General features: G+C 37.2%; 1 protein-coding gene across 2 annotated transcripts; it reads left to right on the forward strand.

Annotated features, from left to right (window-relative positions):
• Window positions 1-932: 932 nt before the first annotated feature.
• Window positions 933-12022, forward strand: LOC103327842 (ABC transporter G family member 29). 2 transcript variants are annotated; one of them, XM_008230208.3, is made up of 21 exons: window positions 933-1494; window positions 2030-2239; window positions 2329-2413; window positions 2510-2669; window positions 2799-2875; window positions 2970-3023; window positions 3418-3508; window positions 6393-6694; window positions 7294-7892; window positions 7976-8136; window positions 8251-8360; window positions 8458-8611; window positions 8709-8864; window positions 8947-9122; window positions 9211-9543; window positions 9637-10011; window positions 10110-10243; window positions 10344-10571; window positions 10688-10859; window positions 11012-11266; window positions 11427-12022. In XM_008230208.3, exons 1-21 carry the CDS (start codon window positions 1085-1087, stop codon window positions 11697-11699), a joined length of 4515 nt encoding a protein of 1504 aa, XP_008228430.3. In that variant the 5' UTR covers window positions 933-1084; the 3' UTR covers window positions 11700-12022. The 2 variants fall into 2 exon arrangements, with proteins under 2 accessions (XP_008228430.3, XP_088906891.1); XM_089050765.1 differs by lacking the exons at window positions 933-1494; window positions 2329-2413 and having other exon boundaries at window positions 2100-2239.
• The last annotated feature ends 5780 nt before the right edge of the window (window positions 12023-17802 follow it).

Consider the following 17802-nt stretch of genomic DNA (forward strand, 5'->3'; position numbering starts at 1 on the left):
GTGACGCCTAGGTTTTCCTCTCTGTCAATGTGAAAGAGATCATAACATCAGAGATGATGCAATGAAATGTACCACTGATGATAGCATGATGAAGGGAGAGAATGTGTATCTAGAACACTGTTTTGGTCAACACAATGATATTCCTAAACATTTTTATTTGTACAAAATTAGTCACATATAGTAATTAAATAAATATTTCACTCTATAGCGAATGAGGTCTAGCCTAATGAAAAAATGCCTTGACTTATAGATTAGTGGTTTCAGGTTTGAACCCCCAAGACACATTGGTAATGTGTCTGTGTGAGAAATCCACCTCCATTTGTAGTTTAGACTATTGCTTACATTCAAAACAAACAAAAAAGTTTCACTCTACATTTAGGCTATGCTCGTATATGTATTCTTAAGTTAGATAGTTTGACGTATCATGTTTTTAATGTCAATCTAATTACGTATTCAAATAAGAATTCACACAATTAATAATTCAAGTTGAAAGCTTTGACAATGTAATAAACATTAAAAAAAAGTATTTTCCATTAAGTAGAAGGTTTTTCTATACAACTGCGTACTTGTTATTTTAAGTCTTCTCAAGTAACCAACAACAATCTGATTCACCTCAATTCAACCAAGAAAACCAAATTGGTCCAAACAAAAGACAGAGATACAAAAATTATCTACAACAAAGAAAAAGTCTTTGGAATTTGGAGGGAGCTGAAATTGGACTTCATTTGAATTGTAGGCTACTCATTGCAAAATCGAATCACATTTCAAACATCACCAATGCAACACAAAATATCACAAGAACCAAGAATCGTCACATTACTATGTATCTAGACAGCAATCTCATATCAAAGCCAAATAACTTTGCGTGAAAGAAAAGAGAGCATTTTCTTGATAAACTCTCAGATGTCATACGTCGACGTCGTATATGGTTTTCAAGCTACAATGTCAAACAGTTGAAAGAGCACCTAGCCTAGTGTAGAAAGAACATATTGCATATATATACCATTTTTGCTAATCTTTTTTTTAAAGCTATTCCATTTTTGCTAATCTTTTTTTTTAAACATTTCAGAAGGGTAAGTAAAAAATGGACGGAACAGAGAAAGTGAAAGGTTCACAATCACATCAGGGGCACCATAGCCATAGCAGAAGCATAAGCAGGAGTTTTAGCAGAGCAAGTTGGAGAATGGAAGAAGTGTTTGTGAGTGCCTCGCTCTCTCGGAGAAGCAGCCACGCGGATGAAGATGAAGAAGCTCTGAAATGGGCAGCCATTGAGAAACTGCCCACATATGATCGGCTAAGAACAAGCATCATCAAGTCCTGTGTGGAAACAGAACCTCAAGGACACCACCACCACAACAACAAAGTGGTGCATAAGGAGGTTGACGTTCTAAAGCTCGACATAAAAGACCGTCAAAATTTCATTGACAGGATTTTTAAGGTTGCAGAGGAAGACAATGAGAAGTTCTTGAAAAAGTTCAGAAGTAGAATTGATAAGTAAGTTCTACCATGATTACACTCTTACGTGCAACCGGGTGTATATTTCTTTTTTTTTTTTTCTCTCTCATCTCTTCTTTTTGTTGATATTTAGTAGAAAGCCATTTTCAATAACTCATATTAAAACATTTACTCTCACATCTCTCACAAAAGTGAAACTCACTTGCAGTCTCACTTATGCTAGTGAAGAGACATAATATTAAGAAAAAATTATCACTCCTCTTAATAGGAAAGGTCCTAAAAAAAAACAAATTTTTTTGAATGAAACAGACGCAATGCGGATACATCCCGCATTAATGGATGCGGAACCCACTAATATTTGTGAGTTATGTAACATTTCAGGGTAGAGGTATTCAGCATTTAGAATTTGTTACATGAGAGATTGATGATGCATCAACAATGTCATCCATGTATCCATGTAACAAATTAGGTCAAGAAAAGAACTTTCAGGCTGCTCTTTTATTGTAAAGGGAATCAAATTGGAGCATATTAATTATAGTTAATCAATTTGCTCATGTGTTGTAATTGATTTCAGGGTTGGGATTAGACTTCCAACAGTGGAAGTCAGGTTTGAGCATTTGACCGTTGAAGCTGATTGCCATGTTGGCAGCAGAGCTCTTCCCACCCTCCCAAATGTTGCTCGGAACATTGCAGAATCAGCTCTTGGCTTAATTGGGATTAGATTGGCTAAGAGAACAAAGTTAACAATTCTCAAAGAAGCCTCTGGCATTATTAAACCATCAAGGTAAGGTTTACGGTAACTAATTAGATGAGGTCATTAGTTATTGATTTTGATTAATTAGAGTTTTTGTAACTTTTTTTTTTGGGTTGTAGGATGGCCCTTTTACTAGGTCCCCCATCCTCAGGGAAAACAACCCTTTTGCTGGCACTAGCTGGGAAATTGGACCCAGGCTTGAAGGTCAGGGGTCAAAAGACACTGTTAATAAAATAGGATTTATGACAATAATAATAATAGCTTTTTTAAAATTATTTATTATTTTTAAATATTAAACAGGTTAAAGGAGAAATCACTTACAATGGGTACAGACTGAATGAATTTGTGCCGCAGAAGACATCTGCATACATTAGCCAAAATGATGTTCATACAGGAGTTATGACAGTCAAAGAAACCCTAGATTTTTCAGCAAGGTGCCAAGGGGTTGGTACTCGATATGGTAACTCACCAAACCCAAACTCAAACTCAAATTTGGCTCTCTTTATTTATTCATTCATTTATTTGCAATTTTGGAAATGAATTTGATAATAATTTTTAAAATTATATTCGTTGGATTTTATATATGTAGAACTTCTTTCTGAACTTGCTAGAAGAGAAAAGGCCGCGGGAATATTTCCAGATCTAGAAGTAGACCTTTTCATGAAGGTATATAATATTTGTATTCATAAGATTTATTTATCCAACATCCGGACATCCGTAAAGGAGAATTTCTGTAATCTAAATTTTTTTTTTTTGGCAGGCTACTTCAATGGGAGGAATTGAGAGCAGTCTCATTACAGATTATACTCTAAAAGTGAGTATTTCTTAATTATATATATATTCTTCAAATTAATTATTAAAGTAAAGGTGGTGACAAAAAAAAAGTGCCACTGCCTGCCTGGTTTGCTTGAAGAGATTTTCCACAACCAGATCATGAATGAAAGGCGCAGGTCACCAACAATACCAAGTCAAATTAGATTTTGTTTTTGTCAAAATTTTCTCCTCACACGCCTACTTTGCTGACTGCTGTCTATCTGAACACATTCTTGGATAATGAGGGCCCTTCTTTGCACTTTGGTTGGTGACCAACCATGTTTTCAATACCAATTTACTAAAACACCCTTTACAATGTCTTGCTGATTAAAATAGTGATGAAGCGCATGACCTCATGTAATTGCTGACATGATTTTGTATTGAATTTGGAACAGATTTTGGGACTTGATATTTGCAAGGATACAATTGTTGGAGATGAGATGCGGAGAGGGATTTCTGGTGGGCAGAGAAAACGAGTTACCACAGGTCAAATCCCACCTTCGTTTTTTTCTTTTGATTTTATTAACAAAAATGGGTCCTCGTACACTTTGAATTTTCTCTGTCTTTGAGAAAAGCATGTATCAAATTATTATATATAATCCCCCAATCTAATTAAAATAAAAATATTTTATAGGAATAGAATTTTTAATTATTGTGTTGAAAATTTAGAAAGAAAAAGGGACCCCCTCTTTTTTGTTTTTGTTTTTTTTCTCTTCATAGAACTATCTCTCTCGAGTTTTGAAGGGTCTATCTTGGACGGGAAATATTTTATGAAGAGTAATTTAACGACTTTTTATTATTATTAATAGGCAAGTACAGAATCAAACTTGTGAACTCTTTCGAGTTCCAACGATAAAAATAGTAATTTATTAACTACTTACGTAGTACAAATAGAGTTTACAAATTCCTTCATTTTTCCAAAGGACCATAGAAATATAAATTGTTGCTAAATCAATTCGAATACCCTAATGGACCAATATCAATCCTAAAAGACATACCTTAATTTATTAATAAGTGGATTCTAATGTATATATTGATCATATGAAGACAACTTTAAACAACTAATTTTTTTAGGTCTTTTTTTTTTCTTTTTATGTTGATTAATTAAATTTATTATCGTACCGTCAAATTTTTCTAAGAAAATTAAAAATGAAAAATATCAAATTAGGAGTCATAGTATATTATAAATAGGATTTTTCGCAGCAATGGTCTCTCAACTATACCTGTATTTGCATTTGGGTCACTGAACTCAATTATTAGTTGTAGAGATCACTCAACTGTGTGTTTGTTGCACCAATAGTCCTTCTGTCAAACTCTGTTAAATTTTCTGTCAAAAGTGAGGGTAAGTTTGGAAATTCATCCACAACCCTCCCTCTCCTTCACAACCCTCTCTCTCTCTCTCTCTCTCTCTCTCTCTCTCTCTCTGTGAGCGAACTCAAACAACCACTATAGCAGCATTTTTCATCATGCCTAAATGGTACCAGTAAGGTCCTAAAGAACTATTGAACCATCCCATTCAAGCACGCCCCGAAATCCGCTCGGACTTGCCTGATCCCGTTACCGATATTGGGAATCACGGAAACCTCATTAATCTCGGAGTTCTCGACCACCAACCCAACAAAGTCTCTCTTGTCGAAACCCTGGTTCGGGAACTCGAGATCGAACAACTTCAACGTGTTAGGGTTAGGCCAAGCGAATGACGGCGTACTGATGTGGGACTGAATCAAACCCGTAAAGCCCTACATGAGGTGGTCCGCTAAGTCCTAGCCATGGTGCTGAACCTCCTCCCAAGCTTTGAAGGACCTCTCCACAGACAGTTCAACAAAAGTTGAAAGCTTTTTGTGTTGTTCCTCTGAAACAGTCACAAGTTCTTCATGGCCCAAAAACAGTGAGATTAGGATTTTGATTTGAGCTTCTAATAAGGGAAAACCCGAGCTTTCGTCAGTTTTAATCACAATTTCAATCTTGAAATTTGAGCGTTCGAGCTTAGATTTTTCAATCTTAAATCGTAAAATAAAAATCCCAACCTATTTCAGATTTGTGGATGTTTATGGTTGATGGTTTACAGTGAGTGATGAGTTGGGGTGGGAGGAAGGATTGGGTGGTGAGTTTGGTACAATGAAGGAGAAGCAATCGAGTTGTCTTTCTCTTTTCCTTTTTCTACCCAGATTTTGGTACAATGGAGGAGAAGCAAGGATTGAGTTGCGACAATGGAGAGTTGTGGATGAATTTCCAAATTTACCCTAAGTTTTGACAGAAAATTTAACAGAATTTGTCGGAAGGACTATTGGTGCAACGAAACACACAGTTGAGTGACCTCTGCAACTAATAATTGAGTTTAGTGATCCAAATGCAAATATGGGTATAGTTGAGGGACCATTGGTGCGAAAAACCCTATAAAATAAATATTTCATATAAACTTCATATGTGCAATTTTTTTTTTCCGTAAATGTTTTCTAGTATTAAAAAAATAGAGTAATGCTATTTGAACACACAAGATTGACCATATTAGCTGACCACCTTATATAGCAGCTCATGTGTATATGCCACGTCACTTAAATGTGGCCAACTATGTTTTTCTTTTTTCCTTTTTAAATTAAGTAATTTATATTTTCAACTTTTCTCCTTCTTCGTTGTATCCCTTTGGCTGCCTTCTCCTTCCCTTTTGGCCTTTGCTCATCCTCCTGCAATCTCCCTCCAAAAAGAAAACCAATTCTTTGATTCAACAAACCCAACTCTGCAAATCAACTAATCAAGAAAATCCAACTCAAAAATCTTAATGCCTATTTCACTAGTTATCTAGAAAATCCGAATTGATTTTGAGATCTCATATTCTCTGGTCATGTGTATAAGAATTAAAAAGAATTTTAAAGCTTTAGTATGTTGCTAGGAATGGAGTATTAGCTTTCCAATCAAATGGGCATTTTGGTGAACAATCGAAGTCGAACAATTCCCAAAATATGAACTATTTTTATTTTAAATATGAATGTTCTTCCAAGATGGATTGATGTGATTTGTCGGGTTTCTCGCGCGGCTTGGCGTTGTTACTGGGTAAGGGTAGATTTGATGGAGGAATGGAGTGTTGAGTTAAGAACGAAGCTGCAGCCTGCTACAGCGTACAGATGCTATGGTTAATTATAATTAATTATAATTTTGTTGTTTTTAAGGATTATTAAAAAAAGTAAATAAAATTAAAATTTACATGGCAGTATTCATTAATTGACATGACATGACCACATCAGCTGCCATATAAGGTGGTCAGCTAATGTGGTCAATCTTGTGTGTCTAAATAACATTACTCTAAAAAATATTTATGTGCGTGTACAATTACAATGTGTTGACAAGCTCAAATTAATATGGTGAAATACAGGTGAGATGATTGTGGGGCCTACTAAAACATTGTTCATGGATGAGATCTCAACGGGTCTAGATAGCTCCACAACATTTCAAATAGTGAAGTGCCTACAACAAATTGTACACATCACTGAGGCCACAATCTTGATGTCCCTACTCCAACCTGCTCCTGAGACGTTCGATCTCTTTGATGACATCATCCTTCTATCGGAAGGCCAGATCGTCTACCAGGGCCCACGTGAGAACATTTTAGAGTTCTTTGAGAGTTGTGGATTTCGATGCCCCGAGAGAAAGGGGACCGCTGATTTCTTGCAAGAGGTAAAATCTTGATAGGTCTCACTTAATAAATATAATAGGTTGTGATTAGTAGTTGACATGTTGTGGTTTGGTTTGGTTCGGTTTAAGTTTTAAATCACATGTTAAATAATGAAACATCGTCGTTTGAATTAAATCTAGTAAAATAAACAAATTACACTAATTCATTTAATGATCGGATTGGGTTAGTCAGTTCACTTTCTAAGCAATTAAGCAATTTTTTTAGAGAGATGTCATTCAGATACGAATACCTTAGTGATTTTATTTTATTTTTTCATATTAAAAGGTTAATATCAATGCTGAGATGAAATAGTAAAATGATGATACCAAATAAGAAAATGTCATTGTTAAAATAAAATAAAAATATGGCAGCTTAGTTTGGTTTAGACAATTTCTAAATGGGCCACTAAACTAATTGCAATTTGGTTGGACTCCATTCAATATTACATTTTTAGTGTTAAAACGAATCAAACATATCCGGGTTTGATTGGATCGGTTTGAATGGTTTGAACAGTTTTAACAGCCCATGAAATTGTGCTAATCTAAATCCATAATTTTGATGGGCCAATTTTCCAACCCATAACTGTGTTAAACGTTCTTAGGTTACATCAAGAAAAGACCAAGAACAATATTGGAACGACAGAAGGAAGCAATACAGATACGTATCAGTTACAGAATTTGCAAACAGGTTCAAACGCTTCCATGTGGGCATGAGGCTCGAAAATGAGCTCTCAATCCCTTTCGACAAGCCTCGCGGCCACAAAGCAGCTCTTGTGTTCACAAGATATTCAATACCCAAAATGGAGCTTCTCAAGGCCTGCTTTGACAAAGAACGACTGCTCATTAAGAGGAACTCCTTCATCTACATCTCCAAGACGGTCCAAATTATAATATGTGCATTTATAGCCTCCACCGTTTTCTTGAGGACCGAAATGAACACTAGGAATGAAGATGATGGAGCAGTTTATGTTGGTGCACTTATATTTTCCATGATCGTTAACATGTTCAATGGTTTTGCTGAGCTCTCTTTGACCGTTGCAAGGCTCCCTGTGTTTTACAAGCACAGAGACCTACTCTTCCACCCTGCTTGGACTTTCACTGTCCCATCTGTCCTGCTTGGGATTCCTATATCCATCTTGGAATCTTGTATTTGGATGGCCATTACATATTACACCATTGGATTTGCACCAGAAGCTAGCAGGTACAAAATTTGTATGCTTTATTTCATTTATGTCTTTGGTTTTTCAAGAAACTCTGAGTTTGAATATGTCAAAATATTTGCAGATTTTTCAAGCATCTATTGTTGGTATTTTTGCTCCAACAAATGGCTTCTGGGATGTTTAGGCTTATTGCAGGAGTCTGCAGGACCATGATCATATCGCACACTGGGGGCACTCTCATCGTGCTCATTGTTTTCATGCTTGGAGGTTTCATAATTCCTAGAGGTTAGCATGAAACTGAATATTGAATGTAGTTGTCAAAGCAGTCAAAAACCTACAAAAGATGAGCACGGTTAGTACTTCACTGAATCATCAATGAGTTTGCTTCATTTTTTACAGGTGAAATTCCCAAGTGGTGGATTTGGGGATACTGGGTTTCACCTATGACATATGGCTTCAATGCTCTGACTGTAAACGAAATGTATTCTCCGAGGTGGATGAACAAACTGGTATGCCATACAAGGCTCTTCCTTGCATGCATCATTGATGAGCTAGATTTGTTTAACAAAAAGGTTAGATTCTAAAATGGACTTCATTGTGTTGCAGGCTTCAGATAATGTTACCAGATTGGGTGTGGCAGTGCTAAATAACTTTAATGTTTACCCTGACAAATACTGGTATTGGATTGGAGCTGCCGCTATTCTTGGGTTTGCAGTTCTCTTCAATGTCCTTTATACACTCGCGCTTATGTACCTAAACGGTAAGAATCAACATTCCTTTTAAGTCAAACACGGATTTTCTTCTTTTATTTGTTGTTTCAAAGTGAAGATTTTAATGCTCTTGTTTCAATAAACTAGCTCCCGGAAAGCCACAAGCCATAATATCCGAAGAAGTGGCAAACGAAATGGAGGCAGACCAAGAAGAATCAAAGGAAGAACCAAGGCTTAGAAGGCCCCCTTCAAAGAAAGACTCATTTTCTAGATCTTTATCTTCTACTGATGAAAACAACTCAAGTAAGAAACAGAAAACTCTTGGCAATTGAAATGTGAAAATAATTTGTTATCCAAGTTTCTTATTGGACTAAAAATCTTTCAGGAGAAATGACAATCCGGAGAATGAACAGTCAATCCAATGCCAATGGACTAAGTAGAAATGCTGATTCGTCTCTTGAAATCGCCAGTGGTGTTGCCCCAAAGAGAGGAATGGTTCAAACCTTCACTCCTCTTGCAATGTCCTTTGACAGTGTTAATTATTATGTGGACATGCCCCAGGTAAGAGATATTTCTTTTTCCCTCTACACTCTTTATGAACCTGAAACATTATATTATATTCCAACTTCACTACTTTGCACAATAACAGGAAATGAAGGAAGGAGGAGTGGCAGAGGACAGGCTGCAACTTCTTCGTGAAGTAACTGGTGCATTTAGGCCTGGGGTCTTGACTGCTCTAATGGGGGTCAGCGGGGCTGGGAAGACAACTTTGATGGATGTCTTAGCAGGAAGAAAGACCGGTGGGTATATTGAAGGGGACATTAGAATTTCTGGGTACCCAAAGAAGCAAGAAACGTTTGCAAGAATTTCTGGTTATTGTGAACAAACAGATATCCACTCACCCCAAGTCACTATCAAAGAGTCACTGATTTACTCAGCTTTCCTTAGGCTCCCTAAAGAAGTCAACAATGAGGAAAAGATGGTAAAATCATGCCCTGCAATACTTCTCCGAACAATCCATAGCGTGATTATTTAAATTCTGAAATGCATGCTCTTTGTTTGATGATAATTGCAGATTTTTGTAGATCAAGTGATGGAATTAGTCGAGCTAGACGGTCTCAAAGATGCTTTAGTGGGGCTTCCAGGAATTTCAGGGTTGTCAACTGAACAAAGAAAGAGGTTAACAATTGCAGTTGAGCTTGTTGCTAATCCCTCAATCATTTTCATGGATGAGCCAACATCAGGTCTTGATGCAAGGGCAGCTGCAATTGTTATGAGGACTGTTAGAAACACTGTGGACACAGGGAGAACAGTTGTCTGCACAATTCATCAGCCTAGCATTGATATCTTTGAGGCCTTTGATGAGCTGCTACTGTTGAAGAGAGGAGGACAAGTTATCTACTCGGGACCCTTGGGCCGCAATTCTCACAAGATTGTCGAATATTTTGAGGTATTTTGCCTTCCGAAACTTTTTCATTGTCTTAATGTTGCACAAACAAATAAACAAATGCAGTATTATCTAAGTCCGTACTTATTGATCTATTCCAGGCAGTTCCTGGTGTGACAAAAATCAAAGAGAAGTATAATCCAGCCACATGGATGCTAGAGGCGAGCTCGGTATCAACTGAGGTTCGGCTAAGAATGGACTTTGCTCAATACTACAAATCATCTCCCTTGCACCAGTAAGTAAAAAACAAACCAAAAAGTTTAGAAATACTAATAGTTTGCAGGGTCCAGAATTTAGCTGACTTTTTGGAAATATAAATTCTTCTCTATGACCAGGAGAAACAAAGCTTTAGTAAAGGAGTTGAGCACACCACCAGCAGGAGCAAAAGACCTCTATTTTACCACTCGGTATTCTCAGTCATCATGGAAGCAGTTCACGTCTTGCCTCTGGAAGCAGTGGTGGACTTATTGGCGAAGTCCTGATTATAACCTTGTTAGATTCTTTTTCACCTTGGTAGCTGCACTTCTGCTTGGAACTATTTTCTGGAAGGTTGGCACTAAAAGGTATGCGCTTATCTCTGCTTAACTAGTTCAAAACTTCAAGTAGGGCTCTTTTTGCTACAGAAAAAAGCCTCCGAGTTTACCTACTACTGAGCTATTTGTCTTTGTTCCATATTCAGAGAAAGCACAGCTGATCTTTCCATGATTATTGGGGCTATGTATGCTGCTGTGCTTTACGTTGGAATTGATAACTGCGCAACAGTTCAGCCAATTGTTGCGATTGAACGAACAGTTTTCTATCGAGAAAGAGCTGCTGGGATGTACTCTGCATTACCTTATGCACTGGCACAGGTAAGTGAGGGGCCTTATATGCTTACAGTAACTAAAATTTTTCACAAATTAATCATCCAATTCACAAGACATTATTATATCATAGTTTTGTGCTATCAAATTCTCCACCTCAATCTAACTGATTCAAATAAAACCATATATATGGCTTGCAGGTCATTGTTGAAATACCATATGTGTTTATTCAAACTACATATTATACAGCGATAGTGTATGCTATGGTGAGCTTCCAATGGACAGCAGCAAAGTTCTTCTGGTTCTTCTTCATCAACTTCTTCTCATTCCTTTACTTCACATACTACGGAATGATGACCGTTTCCATCACACCAAACCACCAAATAGCAGCCATATTCGCAACAGCATTTTATTCGGTCTTCAATCTCTTCTCAGGTTTCTTCATCCCAAGACCCGTGAGTAGTAGTTTTCTTCTTCCCACAAGCACCTACCTTCAAATTCAATTATAAAAAAACTCATGTGATTTCTTGGTTAACATTACCAAAATGGTGACCAAGTAATCGAAACTCATTAAATGTATGCTAATGCGAAGTTCTTTAACTTTGGAATTTTCAGAGAATACCCAAGTGGTGGGTTTGGTACTACTGGATCTGTCCAGTGGCATGGACAGTGTATGGATTGATAGTGTCGCAGTATGGTGATATTGAGGACACCATTAGAGCACCTGGGATCACACCTGACCCTACTGTGAAACGGTACATAGAAGACCATTTTGGATATGATCCAAACTTCATGGGACCAGTGGCTGGGGTTCTGGTTGGCTTCACACTCTTCTTTGCCTTCATGTTTGCCTACTGCATAAGGACACTGAACTTCCAAGTTAGATAGAAACATTCTTGTTATATTGTACGTGTTATATATGTTACAGAAACTGAGACATGTAAATATATGTAAGAATGTCCCCAAGAACAGGGGGCAATTCTTTAAGCATGATGAATTGTTCTCTTGAGAAAGTAAGTGAGTTATATATATATAGTTTAAAGTTGCTGATTTTTGTTACCGACGATGAAGATGAGTTTAGTTGACAGCTCCTTTAGATTGTATTTGAAATGTTAATGGTATATCTTGTAATTTGTTTGTATTACTACCAATACCAAAGACAGACGATATTGTTTAATCACATTATAAATTTTGGTGCCTTTTTATTTTTATTTTATGGTCGAAATTTGGTGCCTTTTTATAGTCAAAGAGTTAGCAATGTTTTTTGGCTGGAGTAATTGAAGTCATCATTCTATTCTATTGACAAGACTCATCCCGAATTTTTCGGAACTCGGGACGAATCCTGTGGAATTCTAGACATCACACCGATGCCGGGTCACTCACTAAAACTATATCCTCTTTTTCCAAAAAGGAGTAAGGGCACGAGATTTTCTGCCGAAATTTCGGCAGAGTCTCCCTTGTAATTTGGATTTTCCCCAAAATTTCAACATGCATAAAACACATTTTAATAACCTAACCGGCAGCATGCACAATATAATCTCATGCAATCCAAATGATCGGCCTCTGGCCATCACATAACATAAATTAACTTCCCAAATTTTTAACATGCATCCACTATCATCTAACTCCCCGAAATATCTAACTCGATCACCTCCATAAATTAACAACATAATAAATATTTATTCAATCAAGCCTCGTTCCCATCCGAGTTTCAGGACCATCGACAAGGTCCGAGGTTTAACCCGCGGCTGCACATAATAACCTTAGGCTGCCTACGTACCCTTACTGAGGGATCAAGTCACACGTAATTCTTTCTCTGAAACCATTTTTCTCTAAATCACAACTCAACAATCACAATCTCACATATCTCCCCATACGCCGGATCTACCAACGCCACGTATGAGGTCTGTCAACATGCCGGCTACTCCTACGACACGTGCGACCTCAACACATCATATATCTCCCCATACGCTGGATATACCAATGCCACGTATGGGGTCTGTTAACACGCCGGCTATTCCCACGACACGTGTGACCTCAACACAATCACATATCTCCCCTCATACGTTGGGACGCACCTGGTCACGTATGGGATCTGTCAACACGCCGGCTACTCCTACGACACGTGTGACCTCAACACAATCACATATCTCCCCTCATACGTCGGGACGCACCCGGCCACATATGGAGTCTGTCAACACGCCGGCTACTCCAACGACACATGTGACCTCAACATAATCTCATATTTCCCCTCATACATCAGGACGCACCAGGCCACATATGAGGTCTGTCAACATGCCGGCTACTCCAACGACACGTGTGACCTCACAATCGCAGAACGGTACTTACACAGGTAATCAATATCCGAGGAGGTACATAGGGTAGTGCGTATAGCACCTCAAACTGACATTCTAAACTCTTTTTATACCTTTAAATATACAAATAAATATATATAATTATATAATCCTCTATTTCATAAACCTCAACTCGATAGAGCATCCGATAATCCCCCTATTAAAATAATGAACTAATATCCTAAACCCATATAAACCATTTAACTCAACAACGCTCAAGACCTGTCACTAAGGTCATTCTAACCCTCTTGGGAAAGTAGAACTACAACGAAAGTCTCGCGGTCAACCCAGTGTCAAACTACCCAAACTTGGTCAAACAGGCCCTCGGGGCCCACGACCTCCAAATTCCAATCCGATAGTTTCTATGAGTGCTACAAGGTTTAGGATACATGTCCTGCAAGTCTGATCCAGATCGGATGGTCGGATTGCTCACGATCGCACGATCGGACAGTCACTAAAGCCCTAGCCCTAGGGTTGGCATTTCCGGAGTATCCGGGACTCCGTTTTACAATCCGTCGAATCCTACACAATCCTAGGAATGTCTAGATTAAATATTAACAATTCAGGATCATCCAACGGTCCAAACCTAGCGAACCCGGATAATGTGCAATATGCGATATCCGTTCGGCACTCTAACGGTATACAAATTCAGATCCGCAAAATTCTACGCGCTTGTGGAGACCAGGAGATCATGTTAGAATCCAAAGCCGGTCCATTTTCCTAGCCCACGCGCCGCCACACGCGCCGGCAGTGCGTGGGTGCTTTGAGTAATTTCCGGCGGCCGAAAAACTCCAAACCGCCGGCCAAGCTTCCTATCCTAGGTGTAAAACCCCATTTTGAGTCACTTTTGTTCTGGGACATACTCCGAAAAATGACCGAAAGTGGCCGGAATCGGAGGTCAAAAACTGAAAAAACTTTCATCACTTAATCGATTTCCAAAACGCAGAAATCTCACAAATCTAACACAACAGACAGCAAGAACAGCTCGAGAGGTTCAAGATCCATACCGGATCGTCGAAAATGGTGGCGGACGATGACGAACGAAATCGGCGAAGTTTCATCAAAATCGACTCGATTCCGAGCTCTTCCGGCGATTCGCGATGACCGACGTCGGTGATGGTCGGACGAGTTCTTTGGGTGGCAGCGATTCGACCGGTCTCGAGGCCGATCGTTGATCGTGGTGGCGGCGGTGGCTTTTCAAAGCCAACGGTGTGCAGAAAACCGGAGGAAGGAAGGAGAGAGAGAGAGAGAGAGAGAGAGAGAGAGAGAGAGAGAGAGATGAGGGCAAATCTGACTTTTTCATATCAAAAATTCCTTTTCCAAATAATTACGATCGTGCCACTGAGTTTCATTCGATCGTAACTCTCTCGTTACAACTCCGATTCGAGCCCACTACGTGTTTACGAACTCATCTCGTCGTGCTCTACGAAACGGTATAGCTGGAATTCTCAAATTTCTTTCAGATAAGAAATGACCAAATTACCCTTACTTTAAGGGTAAATTCATAATTTCACTTAAATAAATTAAAATAGGCAATAAATTTGGAGTCGGGGTGTTACCTCTATTACTAAATTCTTGACAAAATTCCTAGTAAAATTCATGTTCAATCCCAAGAATTAGCAGGCTATTGCTGAAATACCACATTATTAAGTGACCTAATGCAGTGTATGCTATGGTGAGGTTTCAATAGACATCAGCAAAATTCTTCTTTGTCAACTTCTTCTCATTTCTTTAGGGCCCGGTTAGATGGATTGATTGCAAATTTAAGAAATTAGATGACATTATAAAGTAAAATTGGTTGCTGAAGTATTACAATCTATATATGCCAAGATTTAGACAAAATGAAAAGGAAGAAAACAAATGGAATTCAAATGATTTCTTTCAGATGTAGTCACTTGAAATGTACCACATCTAATTATTTCAAACACTACGCCCGTAGGCCTTTGGGCTCGACCTCTTGGCATAGTCTTGATTTAGACCCGACTTTAATCCACTGAGTGTTTAAATTCAGGTCAGTTTCTCTCAAGTTGGTCTCAAAAGGAAAATTCAGAAATAAACACCTTAAGAGTAAATTTCGCCCCTCAAAGACGATGTCTCGGTGCATTGTCATCATTTCATATTATGTCAAGAATTTGGTGTGATGGCCCCTTCTTGCAAATTAATAGCTAAATTTTTTCCACATTATCAACAAATGAATTCACAAAATCAATACACCAATTAAAACAATTAAACTACAAGATTAAACATCTCCAACAGCCTCTTCAACAGTTTGAAATTATAAAATCGATGAGCCACATCAGAAAAACTCTCTCCAACATCTTATTCAACCTCGACTTTGGCTATTCAAACATTTAATTTTACTTTGGAAAAACAAAACCTACCTTGAAAATGTTGAAAACATGTTTTTTTTTTCTTTTCATATAATAAATACATAGACATTTTTCACATGTTTTCATATTTTTCTATGGTATTTCATTAATTGAATTGAAGAGTATGTCGTCGTCTCTCTCTCTCAAACCCTCAATTCTCCCTTCTCTTTAAGCAAGGTGTGGTAGGGGAGGGGGAGGAGGCCACTCCTCCTTCTCATCCTTTTCCTATTCTCTTCCTTTCTCAATCTCTCTTTCTCCTAACTTTCTACTATGCTTGTTAGATAGTCTAACGTATCATGTTTTTAATGTCAATCTAATTACATATTCAAATAAGAATTCACACAATTAATAATTCAAGTTGAAAGCTTTGACAATGTAACAAACATTAAAAAAAAGTATTTTCTATTAAGTAGAAGGTTTTCCTATACAACTGCGTACTTAGAGTCAGAGACTAGCTTTGTTATTTTAAGTCTTCTCAAGTAACCAACAACAATCTGATTCACCACAATTCAACCAAGAAAACCAAAATTGGTCCAAACAAAAGACAGAGATACAATGCAACACAAAATATCACTACAAGAAAGAAAAAGTCTTTGGAATTTGGAGGGAGCTGAAATTGGACTCATTTGAATTGTAGCCTACTCATTGCAAAATCGAATCACATTTCAAACATCACAAATGCAACACAAAATATCACTAGAACCAAGAATCGTCACCATTACCATATATCTAGACAGCAATGTCATATCAAAGCCAAATAACTTTGCGTGAAAGAAAAAAGAGCATTTTCTTGATCAACTCTCAGAGGTCATACGTCGTATATGGTTTTCAAGCTACAATGTCAAACAGTTGAAAGAGCACCTAGCCTAATCTAGAAAGAACATATTGCATATATATTTATATATATTCGTAAGACTTAGTACGTTCAGATATTTTTGATTCAGTATGTAATGACGTTTTTACTAAGAATAGTTTAGAAGAATGCCTCTCTCTTTTCCTGTAAATCATGATTGACACGAAAATATGAATTTATACTTTCAGAAAATGAGGTAAGTATTTTCCTTTATTTTAATCAGTATTTTTCCTACCCGGCCTTTCGCTTTAAATTATAAAAAAGACCAATCAATCCTTGAGGTAAATGGAAAAAGGATTTCTATGATGCCAAATTGCAGTAAAGTAAAGAAAAATAATAATAAATATTTGGAATTTGTGAACATTTGTAGGTAGAAGCCTCATGCTGACTTTTGTAGACTAAGTCCTTTCTTGTTTACCGACCAAAACTAGAAATGCATATATAAAATCGAGGAGATGACAAAGCGTTGCGCTCACATATATAATCGAACATTCTGTGTACTTAATTTCAAAGTCACCAAGACTTTCTGTAAAATAATTAATATACAAATATATTTCGGAATGAAAGCTCCAACAAGAGTAAACAATGTCATGCATAAACTACGTACAAAATATTTGAGCTAGATCATGCTGGGAATTGACTGATTATCAAATTAATGTATTTGAATTAGGGTTCTAATTCCCCTCTATAAACATTTATAAACTTCTAGAATGAAACGTTTTACTAATATTTTACACAATAATACATGGTGATAATCATATTGAATTGGAGTTTGTAAAAGATGAAGGTTTTTAATTTTATTTTGGTCTGAATTTAAGATAAAGAAGTTGATGACATCTGAAGAAACATGTCAAAAGTGTGATTATTTTTTGGAGAATAGCCAAAATAAATGTTGTTTTTTTATAGCAAAAATGACAATATGTAAAGGACATTGCTTCCCTCCTTCTTTAGAAGATGATATTTCTACTTTTTACATATTGCAATTTGACATATATGTAAAAATAATTCGTCAAAAACATAAAAAGAAAATCTCTACATATGTCAAATGTCAAACCGTGATTGACGGAAAAGTAAAACTTCTTATTTTCATTAAAGGAGGCAAGTATATCTATAAATTTGGAAAATGAAATCAGCTTGTCTGTTGTCGGGTGGGCTGGATGTGGCTTACAATGCGTGCAATTAGAAACAAACGTTTAATTCAAATGTTTTAATGACTCAATCATACAGCTCTAAAGGAAGAAAAAAAATAGTCTTCCTGTGTCATGAAACTTTGAGGAAAAAATGGAAATAAAGCTGTATACTTTATATCTATAGCACTGCCAATACAGTAACATATGCTAAGAACTTGAGAAAGATCATGTTTACAATGCAGTACATGGCATGCCAAGCTTCCACTACTTCAAATTATAATGCAA

Source organism: Prunus mume, linkage group LG4, assembly GCF_029339155.1.
Source record: "Prunus mume cultivar Tortuosa linkage group LG4, ASM2933915v1, whole genome shotgun sequence".
Taxonomy (NCBI): Eukaryota; Viridiplantae; Streptophyta; class Magnoliopsida; order Rosales; family Rosaceae; genus Prunus; species Prunus mume.

Coding starts and splice junctions, on each gene's coding strand:
- LOC103327842 (XM_008230208.3), top strand. CDS start 1,085: ATGGACGGAACAGAGAAAGTGAAAGGTTCACAATCACATCAGGGGCAC. Junction 8,612..8,708: donor CGCGCTTATGTACCTAAACG/GTAAGAATCAAC, acceptor TCAATAAACTAG/CTCCCGGAAAGCCACAAGCC. Junction 10,244..10,343: donor AAATCATCTCCCTTGCACCA/GTAAGTAAAAAA, acceptor CTCTATGACCAG/GAGAAACAAAGCTTTAGTAA.